The following is a 17569-nucleotide window of genomic DNA, read 5'->3' as shown; positions in this document are numbered from 1 at the left end:
GTTATCTGGGTCCTGGGCGGCTTCCAGCGCCATAATCACGCCCAGAGGGGCATGATTCAAAGACCTGCCTCCACCGTCATCTCTGGCTTGCGTTCCATGTCGGCGGCACTTGCGTTCCACAACGGCAGCGCGCCAACATCTTCCGCACGCCACGCACGCGCAGTACATCAGCGTCTTCTCCCTCCGTATTGCACATGCGCGGCGTGCGAAAGACGCGATGCGACGCCGACGTGGAACGCAAGCCAGAGATGACATTGGCGGAGCGCAGTTTTTGGAATCACGCCCCTCTGGGCGTGATTACGGCGCTGGAAGCCGCCCAGGACCCGGATAACTACACCCACCATGACTACTTGGGGCTGATTAGCATACGGCGGGGTAAGATTGCGGGGTAATAAAGGAGGGGACGAAGGGTACAGGGGGATGTTTGGGAAGCGTGCTGGGTGATGTACCAGCACGTTTCCTTATCAATGGGGGCAATTTCGGCGTGATCAGTTCCCTTTAAGACCAGCCCTTCTCATGCCCATCTCTTACTGAGCATGATAGGACTACATGAGAGCTCCACAATACCTCTTTATGTTTCTCATACTAGGCAAACAGAGAGGTTTTCCTCTGATTTTGTACAAATCCATAATTTAATTTATTTTTTAAGTGTAGCATGTTCTTTAGGACTCTGTGTGTACAGAGGTATATGGAAGCATTGCTTCAAGTGATTGTCTCCAAAGACATCTCCTGGTGAGGTTGTCTTCTGCTGGACTTTGTGAGAGTCTGTGCTCTCCGGTTCTGTAGTCGGCTAGTTCATGCCTCCTGTGTTATAATGTGCAGAGGATCTGCCACCCAATGCTGGGTATTTACAACCAGGACAAAACTTACATTGCTCATGTTTGTTTTTTTTGTTTTTTTTTTACAAAAAAGGACAATTTTATATTCTCTCTGCACTCTTTGCATTGGCTAAAACATTATTATTATTATTATTATTATTAATAATAATACTAATAATAATAATACTAATAATAATAATAATATGTGTATTACAAATATTATAATGATTAATAATAATAAATTATTATTATTATTATTATTATTATTATTATTATTATTATTATTATTATTATTATTAGTCACATATTTGGTTTATACCATGTAGAAACACTAGTATAGACATGCTGTTTTTATAGGTAAATGAGCATGTAATGGGGAGAGCTGTTATTTTGGATAACTATTACCTGACTTTATTTGGACAGTTTTGTACTTAGGAGGCTGCACCCCACTATATACTTCAGTGTGCAGAGCTGTATATTACAAGGTATAAAATGTGCCTGTTTGGATAGATGATTTGGGCAGTAGGGTGTTTTCTGTTGTGTTTTTCCACTTGTTTGCTTTTACTTTTCAATTACAGTTGAAGTGTGAAGTTGTGGACTTTGGGATTAGACACTGGGGAAATGAGTGTGATGATTGTATGAACCTATCCTACACAGGTCAGGAAGGAAGGTGTATGAGGCAAAAAGGTACACTGTGTGGGTATTGATGTCAAAAATGTCAAAATGAAAGTGCAGACAGTACAGTACAGTCATTACTTATGGCATTGGCTCACTGGCTCCTATGATGTCTATGTGGCACAACAGGACCTATACACAGGATGGGTTTCAGGAGACAATCCACTTAATTGATCATCTTTAAAAAAAATATATAATAATAATAATAACAATAATAATAATAATTATTATTATTACCAAAAACTATTTTTAAAACTTAGCACCTTAAAAATTCCATTTTACACGCAAATGTGTCACTATTCAATATAATATTGGCAAAATACATTTTTGGACCATTTTGTGATGCTTCTTTAAGTGTTATCCTAAGAAAAAGATGGGCAAAAAGTGGTAAAGGAATATTATGATATATTATGAGATCGAAGATAGATAGATGAAGAGATAGATAGATAAATAAATAAATAAATAGGAAATAGATAGATAGATAGATAGATAGATAGGAGATAGATAGATAGATAGATAGATAGATAGATAGATAGATAGGAGATAGATAGATAGAAGATAAATAGATAGATAGGAGATAGATAGATAGATAGATAGATAGATAGATAGAAGATAGATAGAAGATAGATAGATAGATAGATAGATAGATAGATAGATAGATAGAAGATAGATAGATAGAGATAAAGAGAGAGATAAATAAATAGATAGATAGATAGATAGATAGATAGATAGATAGATAGATAGATAGGAGATAGATAGATAGAAGATAAATAGATAGATAGATAGAGATAAAGAGAGAGATAAATAAATAGATAGATAGATAGATAGATAGAGGATAGGTAGATAGATAGATAGATAGATAGATAGATAGAAGATAGATAGATAGATAGATAGGAGATAGATAGATAGATAGATAGATAGATAGGAGATAGATAGATAGGAGATAGATAGATAGATAGATAGATAGATAGATAGATAGATAGGAGATAGATAGATAGGAGATAGATAGATAGATAGATAGATAGATGGATAGACGTACTGAATGTAAAGAATACTATTCTATCATGTAAGGATAACCATAGGTCATGTGGGATTTGCTATAAATAGGCTATATTATTCATTTGCATCTTCCAGTGAGAAAGTATAATCATACAAACGCCTTGTGATATATATATATATATATATATATATATATATATATATTATATATATATATAAGTATATATATATATTTATTAGAAAAAAAAATAATATATATATATATATATATATATATATATATATATATATATATATATATATATTATATATATATATATATATATATATATATAGGTTTTTTACAATGGTACTTCCATAATATTACAGATTTATTTAGACGTGATATATTGTTGGATATACCCAGATTCGGATACAATCTCTCCTTATTATTATGTGCCTCCCCCTACAGAATTCCCGGCATCCGATCCTCCCTGATCTCTCATCCACCCCAAAAAGACGATTCCCTTGTTACTGTTTTATATTTAAATGTCTAATAACAGTTCATTTTTTCCCAGTTTTTTATGTATTTGTTATGACTTTGAAGCAGTGAGGTTGTGTTATTTCGTTATTCTACTATAGCTTAGTAGTAGAGGTTCTAGAAGTGATACTTATTATATTACTAATAACTTTAATGTGTAATAGAGAACAGAATAATACTATTACCACATTAACACTACATACCTATAATAACAATAGTGATACTAATAATACTATTACCACATTAACACTACATACTATTATCACTTAATTATAATAAAACTGACACTAATACTAATACTAATAGTTGCTTAAATATTTAACATTTCCATGTCGACTTGAATGGCTACAATAATTCCATCTTTTGCTGCAGGTAACACCCCCCCCCCCCCCCCCCCCCCCCCCAATATAAAGAAATGAGACTTTTTTATTTATTTAGAAAAGTTTATTTAAATTTTATTTCATCAATCATTTTTCAAAACCAAATAAAGTAATAAATATTTTAGCATTTTTTTCTTTTTTTATACAAAAATAAACAGGTGACAAAATATTGTGGGCAGTGATATGTATAAGACATTAGGCAGTGATCTACAACAGTATGAGTGCAACCTGTGGATCCAGGGACAGGACATGCTGGACGTGGCAGGCAATGGTTTATGGGAGCATGGACTGCCACCAAGCTGTGGCACCAGGGGATGCTGAGACTATTAGTTCCCCAGCTGCTGGATAACAGTTTATAGCATATTGCTGATACTTGTAGTTCCACAGGTGGCCAGACAAAGCAGGCAGTGAGGAAGGCAAAGTAGGCAGTGACAGGCATTCCGTACAACACAATGAATAGCCCCCTTCTATCATACATACAACCTGAACAACTAGTATGTATGTCTGTACAAGTGCCGGGAGTGTGTGCTTACATGACCCCCTTATCCGTGGGAGAATATGAGAAGGGCATCAACTCATTTACTCCAGGAGATACACGAAAAGATTTCCAACACGTAAACAAACAAACAAACAAACAAAAAATGAAAATGACCAAAAAGTAACAAAATCCTATTAATACACAAAGAAATGTTAAATAATATATAGATATAATATTTATATATTTACAGCAAGATATGGTCACCTGGGCTATAGGCGTTAAGGGGTTAATCTAAACATTAACATAGGAAGGAATTAAAGGGGAGCTCTGCGCAGAGTACATGTAATGGATGTGAGGGGAGGTGACACTGGGTGGTCAGCGAGATGGATGGATGGATGGATAGATAGATAGATAGATAGATAGATAGATAGATAGATAGATAGATAGGAGATAGATAGATAGATAGATAGATAGATAGATAGATAGATAGATAGGAAATAGATGATAGATAGATAATAGATGATAGATAGATAGATAGATAGATAGATAGATAGATAGATAGATAGATAGATAGATAGATATTAGATAGATAGGAGATAGATAGATAGATAGATAGGAGATAGATAGATAGATAGATAGATAGATAGATAGATAGATAGATAGATAGATAGATAGATAAATAGATATTTCTTGTTAATACAATAAGGTTTGCAATAGTTGTCTATGGACTCTGCCAGGACTCTGCATGTACACTGAGGTTGTATTTTCTCTATGAACCTATTTCACATTGCATCTATAAAACGCGTGTAAACCGCTGGGTCTGCTCTGCGGGCACCACATAATGTCCCTTGTTCTGATCATTGCCCATTGAATGCCACTTTATACCATCACTTCAGTCTGAGTCTCAGTTCTTGGATGAATCATTCCGGGTCCCCAGAGCAGATGGGACTGGGTGTTAGAGTAGGATGGGTGACTCTCAGGATGCTACTTGGGACTGATCTCCCCTAGAAGATGCTCCAGCAAAGTCTTCTGCCCCTGGCACCTCCTCTCATCTCGCCCTGTGGGGGTAAGGGCTGACTAGTCACTTGGTGTCTGCACTCAGCCTGGATAGGCTGGCCCCACTGACATGGTGGTGGGCTGCAGAGGGTACCTGGCACATACTACAGGGGCATGGCATCCCACTCCAGTGTGGAAATGCCCCACCAAGGGGTGCAGAGCCAGGGCTGGGGGACTTCAGGAGACCATGTGAAGTAGGATGAGAAGCTGGAGGTGCAGGGGGTGGAGGGGGTGGTGGTGCCCTGACTGCAGAGATGCCAGTGGTGGTGAGGGTGGCAGCTGTGGATGGGAGTAAGGGATGGTGCACAGGGTGCCCAACTGGGTGTCCAGAGAGAGGAGATCCATGGGTCATTGCCCCACAGGCTGAGGGGTGGTAGGCGGCTGCGGCTGCTGCAGCTGCCGCATGGTGGTGGTGCCCCCCATAGATCTCACTGACCAGACGCTTCATCTCCTCCAGGGAGTTGGTCAGCATGAGGATGTAGTTGCGGGCAAGGAGCAGGGTGGCAATCTTAGAGAGTTTGCGCACTGAGGGTCCATGGGCATAGGGCATAACCTCCCGCAGCCCGTCCATGGCGATGTTCAGATCGTGCATCCTCTTGCGTTCCCGGCTGTTGATCTTCAGCCTGAGTTGCTGCAGTTCACACTCGCTCATCTGCTTCTTGTCCTTCTTGGCAGCCGCTGCGGCCGCCGCAGCCGCCGCCGCCTTGAAGGCGCCCAGTTTATCTCCCGCGGCCGCGGCCATGGCCATCGCGTTCCGCAGCTCCGCGCTCAGCTCCGCGGGGGAGTCGCTCATCGTAGAGGAGGACACAGCTGCCGAGAAACCGCTGCCTTTCCGGGAATGCAGGAAAATATCATCCACATCGGGGGAGGAGGCTCGGCTGGAGCCCAGGCTGGCGTCTGAATCCATCGGGAGGGAGGAGGCGATACCTAGGGGCCAGAAGCCATACCATTAGATCGGGGAACAAGGCTGATTATTTATATATATATATATATATCTATATATATATATATATATATATATATATATATATATATATATATATATATATACATGCAGTATATATATATATATCAGGTTTTTTACATCTTTGCTGCAATACAGCCACCACCACCACCTGTGCTCTGCCGGTACCACTCCAAATTTTAAAGTGTTCCCTCCATTTTACTGCAGGTCCTCTTCTCAAAGTTACTTTTACTAAAGCTTATACTACTTATGACTACTATGATTATTATACTTATAGTCTACTTATGACTGTTATATTGCTATAAAACTAGCCTAAAAAGTTATTTGCAAAGCATAGGAGCATAGAATATAAATTTACAACTACAACTATGCCAACTACTACTACCACCATTATAACAACTACTACCACTATTATACATACTAATACCACCATTATAACTACTACTACCACCATTAAAACTACTACTACCACTATTATACATGCTAATACCACTATTATACATGCTAATACCACTATTATAACTACTACTACCACCATTATAACAACTATTACTACCACCATTATAACAACTACTACCACTATTATACATACTAATACCACTATTATAACTACTAATACCACCATTATAACTACTACCACCACCATTATAACTACTAATACCACTATTATAACTACTACCACCACCATTATAACTACTACTACCACTATTATAACTACTACCACCATTATTATAATAATAATAACAACTATTACTACTACTACCACCAATATATTTGCATTAAACTCCTAAGCAAATGATCACTTTAAAACATAAACAATAACATAAAATGGAGACTAGTGTCAGTGAGGGAACAGGTGAGCAGAAATGATTGTGTTAACCCCTTGATGCCAGTGTGAGTGTGCAGGGAGCTGTGAGGGTTGGGGCAGGCTATAGGGGGACACAGGGCAGGGTGAGTGTCTGCAGGAACTTACTTGGATGTTGGAGGGAGCAGCAGCAGCAGCAGCAGCAGGCTCAGCTAGAGGGGGATCACACAGCCACACAGCTCCTTGTCTGCTGGGACACAGCACTGATGCTCAGGGCTGGGAGCCTCTGGCTTTATAGGCAGAACAGTAGAACAATGTCATTGTCCTGGAAGGGGGGAGCTGACAGCCAATCAGGGAGGGAGGGAGGAGTGACGTCACTGGCCTGGGTGATCAGCATGACAGCATGCAACACAATGACAGCTGCTCCCTACAAACAAAACCCTCAGTATAACAATAACATTGTATATAGGGAGAGGGGTCCTAACAGAGAGCAGCCCCCCAGCCAGAGCAAACAGCAGCACAGGGCCAGGACCAGAGCAAACACTCACTGTGCACAATGCTGCCCACTCCACTCTGTAGTGTTATTACTGCCCCACAGCCATGGGCACTGGAGGGATGGCAGTCTATCAGGAGTCCATCAGATCCCTACAGATAGGTAGATGATAGGAGAGAGAGAGAGAGAGAGAGAGAGAAGATAGATAAATGGATGGATAGATAGATAGATAGATAGATAGATAGATAGATAGATAGATAAATGGATGGATAGATAGATAGATAGATAGGAGATAGATAGATAGATAGATAGATAGATAGATAGATAGATAGGAGATAGATAGATAGGAGATAGATAAATGGATGGATAGATAGATAATAGATAGATAAATGAATGGATAGATAGATAGATAGATAGATAGATAGATAATAGATAGATAGATAGGAAATAGATAAATAGATAGATAGATAGAAGATAGATAATAGATAGATAGATAGATAGATAGATAGATAGATAGATAGATAGATAGATAGATGATAGATAGGAGATAGATAGATAGAAGATAGATAATAGATAGATAGATAGATAGGAGATAGATAGATAGATAGATAGATAGATAGATAGATAGATAGATAGATAAATAGGAGATAGATAGATAGATAGATAGATAGGATAGATAGGAGATAGATAGATAGATAGATAGATAGATAGATAGGAGATAGATAGATAGATAGATAGATAGATAGATAGATAGGATAGATAATAGATAGATAGATAAATGAATGGATAGATAGATAGATAGATAGATAGATAGATAGATAGATAGGAGATAGATAGGAGATAGATATATAGATAGATAGATAGATAGGAGATAGATAGATAGATAGATAGATAGGAGATAGATAGGAGATAGATAGATAGATAGATAGATAGATAGATAGATAGATAGATAGATAGATAGATAGATAGATAGGAGATAGATAGGAGATAGATAGATAGATAGATAGATAGATAGATAGATAGATAGAAGATAGATAGATAGATAGATAGGAGGTGGATAGATAAATGACATCCTCAGCAGCATGCAGTAAGTGTGTCAGACCCCTTGGTGCTGATACTATTTGCAGTGTAAGCTTTCTACACGGTCACATCCAGCAGAGATATCACGGACCATAGCTGTAGTAATAGGTAACAATGAATACAGGAATCGCTGGAAAGTTACAGCTATCCATAGGACAATGCTAGTGAAATGTAAGATAGCACATGATGTAACAATAATTAGGAGGTAGTAAATGAAATCATCATCATCATCATCATCATCATCATCATCATCATCATCATGGTGTCATAAAAGAGTAAAAGCAAATAAAACTCCATATAACAATAGCTAGAGATTAGTGTGAGATATATATATATATTCTATGCCTGTCTGTGTGGGCTGTCCCTATCTATGTGGTAGTTGCAGGAGGCTGTGAGGATGCTGGAGCAGTAGTCCCTGATGTCACAGAGCAGTCATTGTGTGAGGTGCAGCCAGCTGTCCCTGCAGCCCCTCATTCGTTATTACATATGTATCTATAGAGAAGCTGCTGCCGATATAACGGCCGCCCAGCTCTGCCATCCTCCCAATTACTGATGCCCCTGTGCCCACTCACCCTGCCCAGACTGGAGCTTTGCCAGGAAACTTCACCCAACACACCCCAAATAGTTCATCAGTATCTGCTCATCATTAATGCTAGATTTTATATGGTTTACTCCAGTTTACTTTTTATTTTTAATTATTATTACTAGTATTATGTCATTGTTACATTGTATATTATTACTACTACTATTATTACTAGTAATATTATGTCATTGTTACATTGAATATTATATTAATAATTATTATTAATAATTAAACTAAAATATTTATATATAATTTATTAATGTGTATTATAATTTATTGGCTGGGTGCTGAAATGATGTAATAATTGTTATTGTTTTTTATTGCTTTATTTACGATTTCCTATAACCAATATACTTTTTTTTTATATTATACTACATGAGGTCTCCACTGTGAAATATACTTTCTAAATTTACTGTATATGCTAAACTAATCTTTGTTTTTCTATTTTCTATACTATATTATTATCATCATCATCATCATCATCATCATCATCATCATCATTATTGTTGTTTAATGATGATTCTATAATTTATTATTATACACCTATTGTTTTACCTTATTGAATGATAATGATTATTATAACTTTTATCCATTTAGTATTTTATATAATAATACAATATCCTGCCCCTATATATAATAAATTATCCCACCCTTTATAATAACAATACAGTATCCTGCCCCTATATATAATACAGTATCCTGTCTATATATATATATATATATATATATATATATATATATATATATATATTACAGTATCCTGCCCCTTTATATAATACAGTGTCCAGCCCCTATATATAATAAGAGTATCCTGCCCATATATATAATAATACAGTATCCTGCCCCTATATATAATACAGTATCTGCCCCTATATAATAATAATAATACAGTATCCTGCCCCTATATATAATAATACAGCATCCTGCCCCCTATATATAATACAGTATCCTGCCCTCTATATATAATACAGTATCCTGCTCCTATACATGATAATACAGTATCCTGCCCTCTATATATAATACAGTATCCTGCCCTCTGTATATAATAATAATACAGCATCCTGCTCCCTATATATAATACAGTATCCTGCCCCTATATATAATACAGTATTCTGCCCCTATATATATATATATATATATATATATATATATATATAATACAGTATCCTGCCCCCTATATATAATACAGTATCCTGCTCCTATATATATAATACAGTATCCTGCCCCCTATATATAATACAGTATCCTGCCCCTATATATAATACAGTATTCTGCCCCTATATATATATATATATATATATATATATATAATACAGTATCCTGCCCCCTATATATAATAATACAGTATCCTGCCCCTATATATATATATATATATATATATATATATTTATATAATACAGTATCCTGCCCCCTATATATAATACAGTATCCTGCCCCTATATATAATAATACAGTATCCTGCCCCCTGTATATAATACAGTATCCTGCCCCCTATATATAATACAGTATCCTGCCCCTATATATAATAATACAGTATCCTGCCCCCTATATATAATACAGTATCCTGCCTCCTATATATATAATACAGTATCCTGCCCCTATATATAATACAGAATCCTGCCCCTATATATAATACAGTATCCTGCCCCTATATATAATAATACAGTATCCTGTCCCCTGTATATAATACAGTATCCTGCCTCCTATATATATATATAATACAGTATCCTTCCCCCTATATATAATAGAGTATCCTGCCCCTATATATAATAATACAGTATCCTGCCCCCTGTATATAATACAGTATCCTGCCTCATATATATATAATACAGTATCCTGCCCCCTATATATAATACAGTATCCTGCCCCCTATATATAATACAGTATCCTGCCCCTATATATAATACAGAATCCTGCCCCTATATATAATACAGAATCCTGCCCCTATATATAATACAGTATCCTGCCTCCTATATATAATAATACAGTATCCTGCCCCTATATATAATACAGAATCCTGCCCTTACACACACACACACACACACACGCACACACTGTATGTGTGTGTGTGTGTGTGTGTGTGATCACATTTAATTGTGATATACATACTAATTGTGATTTACATTTTGTCCTGAAAAAAAACTAAGTCTAATAAATTATATATACAAGAAAGATATGTGACATGTACACGCAGACTTGGATGAACAGGCATGGACAGGACAGGCTGCTGTGGATGATGAGGAGACTGGACAGGACAGGCTGCTGTGGATGATGAGGAGACTGGACAGGACAGGCTGCTGTGCATAATGAGGAGACTGGACAGGACAGGCTGCTGTGGGTGATGAGGAGACTGGACAGGACAGGCTGCTGTGGGTGATGAGGAGACTGGACAGGACAGGCTGCTGTGGATGATGAGGAGACTGGACAGGACAGGCTGCTGTGCATAATGAGGAGACTGGACAGGACAGGCTGCTGTGGGTGATGAGGAGACTGGACAGGACAGGCTGATGTGGGTGATGAGGAGACTGGACAGGACAGGCTGCTGTGGGTGATGAGGAGACATAAACAGGACTGGCTGCTGTGGGTGATGAGGAGACTGGACAGGACAGGCTGCTGTGCATAATGAGGAGACTGGACAGGACAGGCTGCTGTGGGTGATGAGGAGACATAAACAGGACTGGCTGCTGTGGGTGATGAGGAGACTGGACAGGACAGGCTGCTGTGGATGATGAGGAGACTGGACAGGACAGGCTGCTGTGCATAATGAGGAGACTGGACAGGACAGGCTGCTGTGGGTGATGAGGAGACTGGACAGGACAGGCTGATGTGGGTGATGAGGAGACTGGACAGGACAGGCTGCTGTGGGTGATGAGGAGACATAAACAGGACTGGCTGCTGTGGGTGATGAGGAGACTGGACAGGACAGGCTGCTGTGCATAATGAGGAGACTGGACAGGACAGGCTGCTGTGGGTGATGAGGAGACTAGACAGGACAGGCTGCTGTGGGTGATGAGGAGACTGGGCAGGACAGGCTGCTGTGCATGATGAGGAGACTGGACAGGACAGGCTGCTGTGCATGATGAGGAGACTGGACAGGATGCTGTTCATGATGAAGAGACTGGACAGGACAGGCTGCTGTGGATGATGAGGAGACTGGACAGGACAGGCTGCTGTGGATGATGATGAGGGATGGACAGGACAGGCTGCTGTGGATGATGAGGAGACTGGACAGGACAGGCTGCTGTAGATGATGAGGAGGGATGGACAGGACAGGCTGCTGTGCATGATGAGACTGGGCAGGACAGGCTGCTGTGGATGATGCGGAGACTGGACAGGACAGGCTGCTGTGGATGATGAGGAGACTGGACAGGACAGGCTGCTGTGGATGATGAAGAGACTGGACAGGACAGGCTGCTGTGGGTGATGAGGAGACTTGACAGGACAGGCTGCTGTGGATGATTAGGAAACTGGACAGGACAGGCTGCTGTGCATGATGAGGAGACTGGACAGGACAGGCTGCTGTGCATGATGAGGAGACTGGACAGGACAGGCTGCTGTGGATGATGAAGAGACTGGACAGGACAGGCTGCTGTGGATGATGATGAGGGATGGACAGGACAGGCTGCTGTGCATGATGAGGAGACTGGACAGGACAGGCTGCTGTGGGTGATGAGGAGACTGGACAGGACAGGCTGCTGTGGATGATGAGGAGGGACTGGACAGGACAGGCTGCTGTGGATGATGAGGAGGGATGGACAGGACAGGCTGCTGTGGATGATGAGACTGGGCAGGACAGGACAGGCTGCTGTGGATGATGAGGAGACTGGACAGGACAGGCTGCTGTGGATGATGAGACTGGGCAGGACAGGACAGGCTGCTGTGCATGATGAGGAGACTGGACAGGACAGGCTGCTGTGGATGATGAGGAGACTGGAAAGGACAAGCTACTATGGATGATGAGGAGACATAAACAGGACTGGCTGCTCCGGATTATGAGGGGACTGGACAGACTACTATGGATGATGAGGAGATGTGGACAGGATAGGATACTATGGATGATGAGGAGATGTGGATAGGATAGGATACTATGGATGATGAGGAGATGTGGACAGGATAGGATACTATGGATGATGAGGAGATATACACAGGACAGGCGGCTGTTACATAGCGCTAAATTCTCCATTTAAAAAACCTGGAGCAAATTGCTCAGGGTGCGTTCACACGTACAGAATCCGCAGCAGATTTGATACTGTATTCAGTTATTTAGATGAAATCTGCTGCGGATCCTGTACGTGTGAACGTACCCTTATACCAGCTTGTCTATTATTCCTCATTATTAGATTGCACCTACTGTATGCAGCCAGCAGCCACTCCGTGACCTTAGGAAGCCTGAGCTCTGCTTGGATTGCATGGGTGCGCCACCTTGTGGTATCTCCTGGTATTAGTAATATAGTCTGGTCAGTACCCAAGCTGGCATCCATCTATCTATCATCTATCTATCTATCTATCTATCTATCTATCTATCTATCTATCTATCTATCTATTTAAACAGATTTTCCGCAGCACAACTTGTAATGAAAAAAACTTTGTGTTATTTATTTCATATCAAAGTGCAAAGAAAAACATGCGTGCAGCACAGCAAAAACTGAAGAAGTACGATGCGACGTTTCGGTGACCTCCGTCACCCTTTTCAAGCATGCTTGAAAAGGGTGACGGAGGTCACCGAAACGTCGCATCGTACTTCTTCAGTTTTTGCTGTGCTGCACGCATGTTTTTCTTTGCACTTTGATATGAAATAAATAACACAAAGTTTTTTTCATTACAAGTTGTGCTGCGGAAAATCTGTTTAAATATTTAAATTGAGTACTCCTGTCAAGTAAGTTCCCGCTGGCACACGGAACTCATTGTCTGTGGTGGTGCCGCTAAACATACAGTTGGACTATCTATCTACCTATCTATCTATCTATCTATCTCCTATCTATCTATCTATCTCCTATCTATCTCCTATCTATCTATCTATCTATCTATCTATCTATCTATCTATCTATCTATCTCCTATCTATCTCCTATCTATCTATCTATCTATCTATCTCTATCTATCTATCTATCTATCTATCTCCTATCTATCTCATATCTATCTATCTATCTATCTATCTATCTATCTATCTATCTATCTATCTATCTATCTATCTATCACCTATCTATCTATCTCCTATCTATCTATCTATCTCCTATCTATCTATCTATCTATCTATCTATCTCCTATCTATCTATCTATCTATCTATCTATCTATCTCTATCTATCTATCTATCTATCTATCTATCTATCTATCTATCTTTTTATATATTTCATATTAACATTCTTTTTTATCCATCTTCTAATCTATCTCATGTCTACTTGTCTCACAGTTTGGATTGTTTCAAAGAGAAGGATACGTCTACAATCAAATGAATGTCAGATATACGAAAATAAAGGTAAATAATCATTGTAAGTGTCACATTTTCCTGAGGACACATATAGAGCAGTCATAGAAGTTTATTACTTGGGACTTTTCTGGTTTGATGTGCATAAAGCCTAATCATTAAAGGGAACCTGTCACCCCCCGTGCCGGGGTGACAGGCTCCCGACCCCCCGTTAGAGCCCCATATACTTACCTAATCCCGCCGGGTCCCGCTTCTGGAGGTGGTCGGGTGACGGAGATCTCAGCCGCTGCAGACCGGCGCGCGCGCTGAGAGATGAGTCCAACACCCATAGAGAATGACAGGAGAGTCCAGCGCTCCGTCATTCTCTATGGGTGTTGGACTCATCTCTCAGCGCGCGCGCCGGGCTGCAGCGGCTGAGATCTCCGTCACCCGACCGGATCCAGAAGCGGGACCCGGCGGGATTAGGTAAGTATAGGGGGCTCTAACGGGGGGTCGGGAGCCTGTCACCCCATCACGGGGGGTGACAGGTTCCCTTTAAGTAACATCATCCATATCCTTATATAAGTAACATCATCCATATCCTTATATAAGTAACATCATCCATATCCTTATATAAATAACATCATACATGTCCTTTTATATATATATATATATATATATATATATATATATACAGTGGTGCCTTGGATAGGAGCATAATTGGTTCCGGGACTGCGCTTGTAATCCAAATCCACTCTTAAACCAAAGCAAATTTTCCCATAAGAAATCATAGAAATGCAGACAATTGGTTCCACACCCCAAAAATAATGATTTATTATTCTGAATAACATATAAAACAGATGAAACAAACATTCAGAAACTGCTGAATATGTGATATTTTAAGTTACTGTACAGTAATGGAGAGGATGGGAAACACAAGGGCGGACAGAGACTGCAGGGAGCATGAAGGAATGAGCAGGACAGATGTGGGCACATACATGCAGCATTCTCTGTCCGGGGAGAGAGGGGTTACAGCTATGAAGAGATTACCTCCACAGTCCTGTCCCCTGATGTAAGCCCCAGCCTGAAGTGGATCTGCTATGATTTGGAAGGTGAGGACGACTTCCTAGGTCAGAGCACAGGGCTGTAGACCCCGCTATGCAAACCATGCCCCTTCCCCACTCCCCCTCCCACCCAGTACAGGGAGCTCTTAAACCAAAGCAATGCTCTTAAACCAAGTCACAATTTTGAAAAAGTGTGAGCTCTTAAACCAAAACGCTCTTAAACCAAGTTACTCTTAAACCAAGGTACCACCGTATATATATATATATATATATATATAGCATCATACATGTCCTTATATAAAGAAAATCACACATATCCTTATATAAATATCATCATTCATATCCTTATATTAATAGCATCATCCATATCCTTATATAAAGAACATCATCCATACCCTTATAAAAATAGCATCATAATATCCTTATATAAAGAACATCATACATATCCTTATATAAAGAACATCAAACATATCCTTATATACATAACATCATACATATCAATATCTAAATAACATCATCCATATCCTTATATAAAGAACATCATACATAGTCCTTATATAAAGAACAACATACATATCTTTATATAAATAACATCATACATATCCTTATATAAAGAACATCATACATATATCCTTATATAAAGAACATCATACATATCCTTATATAAATAACATCATACATATCAATATATAAATAACATCATACATATCCTTATATAAAGAACATCATACATATATCCTTATATAAATAGCATCATACATATCATTATATACATAACAATACATATCCTTATATAAAGAACATCATACATATCCTTAAATAAATAGCATCATACATATCCTTATATACATAACATCATCCATATCCTTATGTAAAGAACATCATCCATATCCTTATATAAATAGCATCATCCATATCCTTATATAAAGAACATTATACATATAATAAATGTATATATATATATATATATATATATATATATATATATATATATATCTATCATCCATATCCTTATATAAATAACATCGTACATATCCTTAAACAATATCATACATATCCTTATATAAATATCATCCATATCCTTATATAAATAACATCATACATATCCTTATATAAATAACATCATACATATCCATATATACATAGCATCATCCATATCCTTATATACAGAACATCATCCATATCCTTATATACATAACATCATCCATATCCTTATATAAATAACATCATACATATCCTTATATAAATAACATCATACATATCCATATATACATAGCATCATCCATATCCTTATATACAGAACATCATCCTTATCCTTATATCCATAACATCATCCATATCCCTATATAAATGGTGCAGTCCCCCCTCCTCCAGGATAGCTGTACCCCAGGTCTCCCCCTGTCTCTGCTGTCAGTGAGAACACTTTCTGGCTGCAGAGGTCACACATGGCTGCACAGCTGGTCCTGCTCTCATCTGTGGAGTGGAGACCATTGTAACACATCTAGACAATACTCTGTGAGTTAAACAGCCTGGATCCCAGATTGATACATTAGAGGGAGCTACCAGATATGGGCTGCTGATGTGTTTAGCTCACAGAGCATTGTCTAGACTGAATACTATTGTATCACTTCTCAGTGACAGCACAACATGCAGCCTATCAGTCCAAACAGTGACAGCAGGTAAACATCCTTATAATGTTGGGGAAGTGAAAATGTATCACCAGTTCTATCATATAGAGATTACATACCTTCATTGTGGGGTTTTTGGTTGTTTTTTATATTTAGTATTTTTGTGCCTGTCCTTTGTCTATGACATTAGATTATTGCTGCTGCATATAGAGTTCCCATCTTCTTTCCAGATAGTGACCGTCTCTCATTAGTCGTCTAAAATTAGCATTTGTTTTTATTATTATTTTTTTTAACAGGAATGAATGTGTCATCATGTGCTGACAGTTATAGAGGGTATATAGCCACCTTTAGGCTATATTCACACATAGTATTTCCCTCAGTCTTTTGGTCAGTATTTTTTTAACCAAAACCAGGAGGGGAACTGCAAAATTAGCACAGCTTCTATGTTTTCGACCCACTCCTGGATTTGGTTGAAAAAATACTGAAGGAAAATACTGATCTCTAGATATCAACAACCTGCTGAGTATTCTTAACCCTTTCACTGCCCTAGCCAACCAGGGGCTAACAAAGTACTGGTACCAGTGTTGTATCTAAGGATGTGTTTACACAGAGAGATTTATCTG

The 17569-nt window shown here is 38.9% G+C and overlaps 1 protein-coding gene across 1 annotated transcript; it reads right to left on the bottom strand.

Moving 5' to 3' along the window:
- Window positions 1-4920: 4920 nt before the first annotated feature.
- On the bottom strand, window positions 4921-5833 carry OLIG2 (oligodendrocyte transcription factor 2). Its single transcript, XM_069945445.1, has one exon. The coding sequence runs from the start codon at window positions 5831-5833 to the stop codon at window positions 4952-4954; it is 882 nt and encodes a 293-aa protein (XP_069801546.1). The 3' UTR covers window positions 4921-4951.
- Window positions 5834-17569: the final 11736 nt, after the last annotated feature.

Source organism: Dendropsophus ebraccatus, chromosome 11 (assembly GCF_027789765.1).
Source record: "Dendropsophus ebraccatus isolate aDenEbr1 chromosome 11, aDenEbr1.pat, whole genome shotgun sequence".
Taxonomy (NCBI): domain Eukaryota; kingdom Metazoa; phylum Chordata; class Amphibia; order Anura; family Hylidae; genus Dendropsophus; species Dendropsophus ebraccatus.
Note: the sequence above shows the minus strand (reverse complement) of the source record. Positions and strands in the feature narration are given on the sequence as shown.

Bases quoted from the DNA above. Each gene is read 5' to 3' on its own strand.
- OLIG2 (XM_069945445.1), bottom strand. From the start codon at position 5,833: ATGGATTCAGACGCCAGCCTGGGCTCCAGCCGAGCCTCCTCCCCCGAT.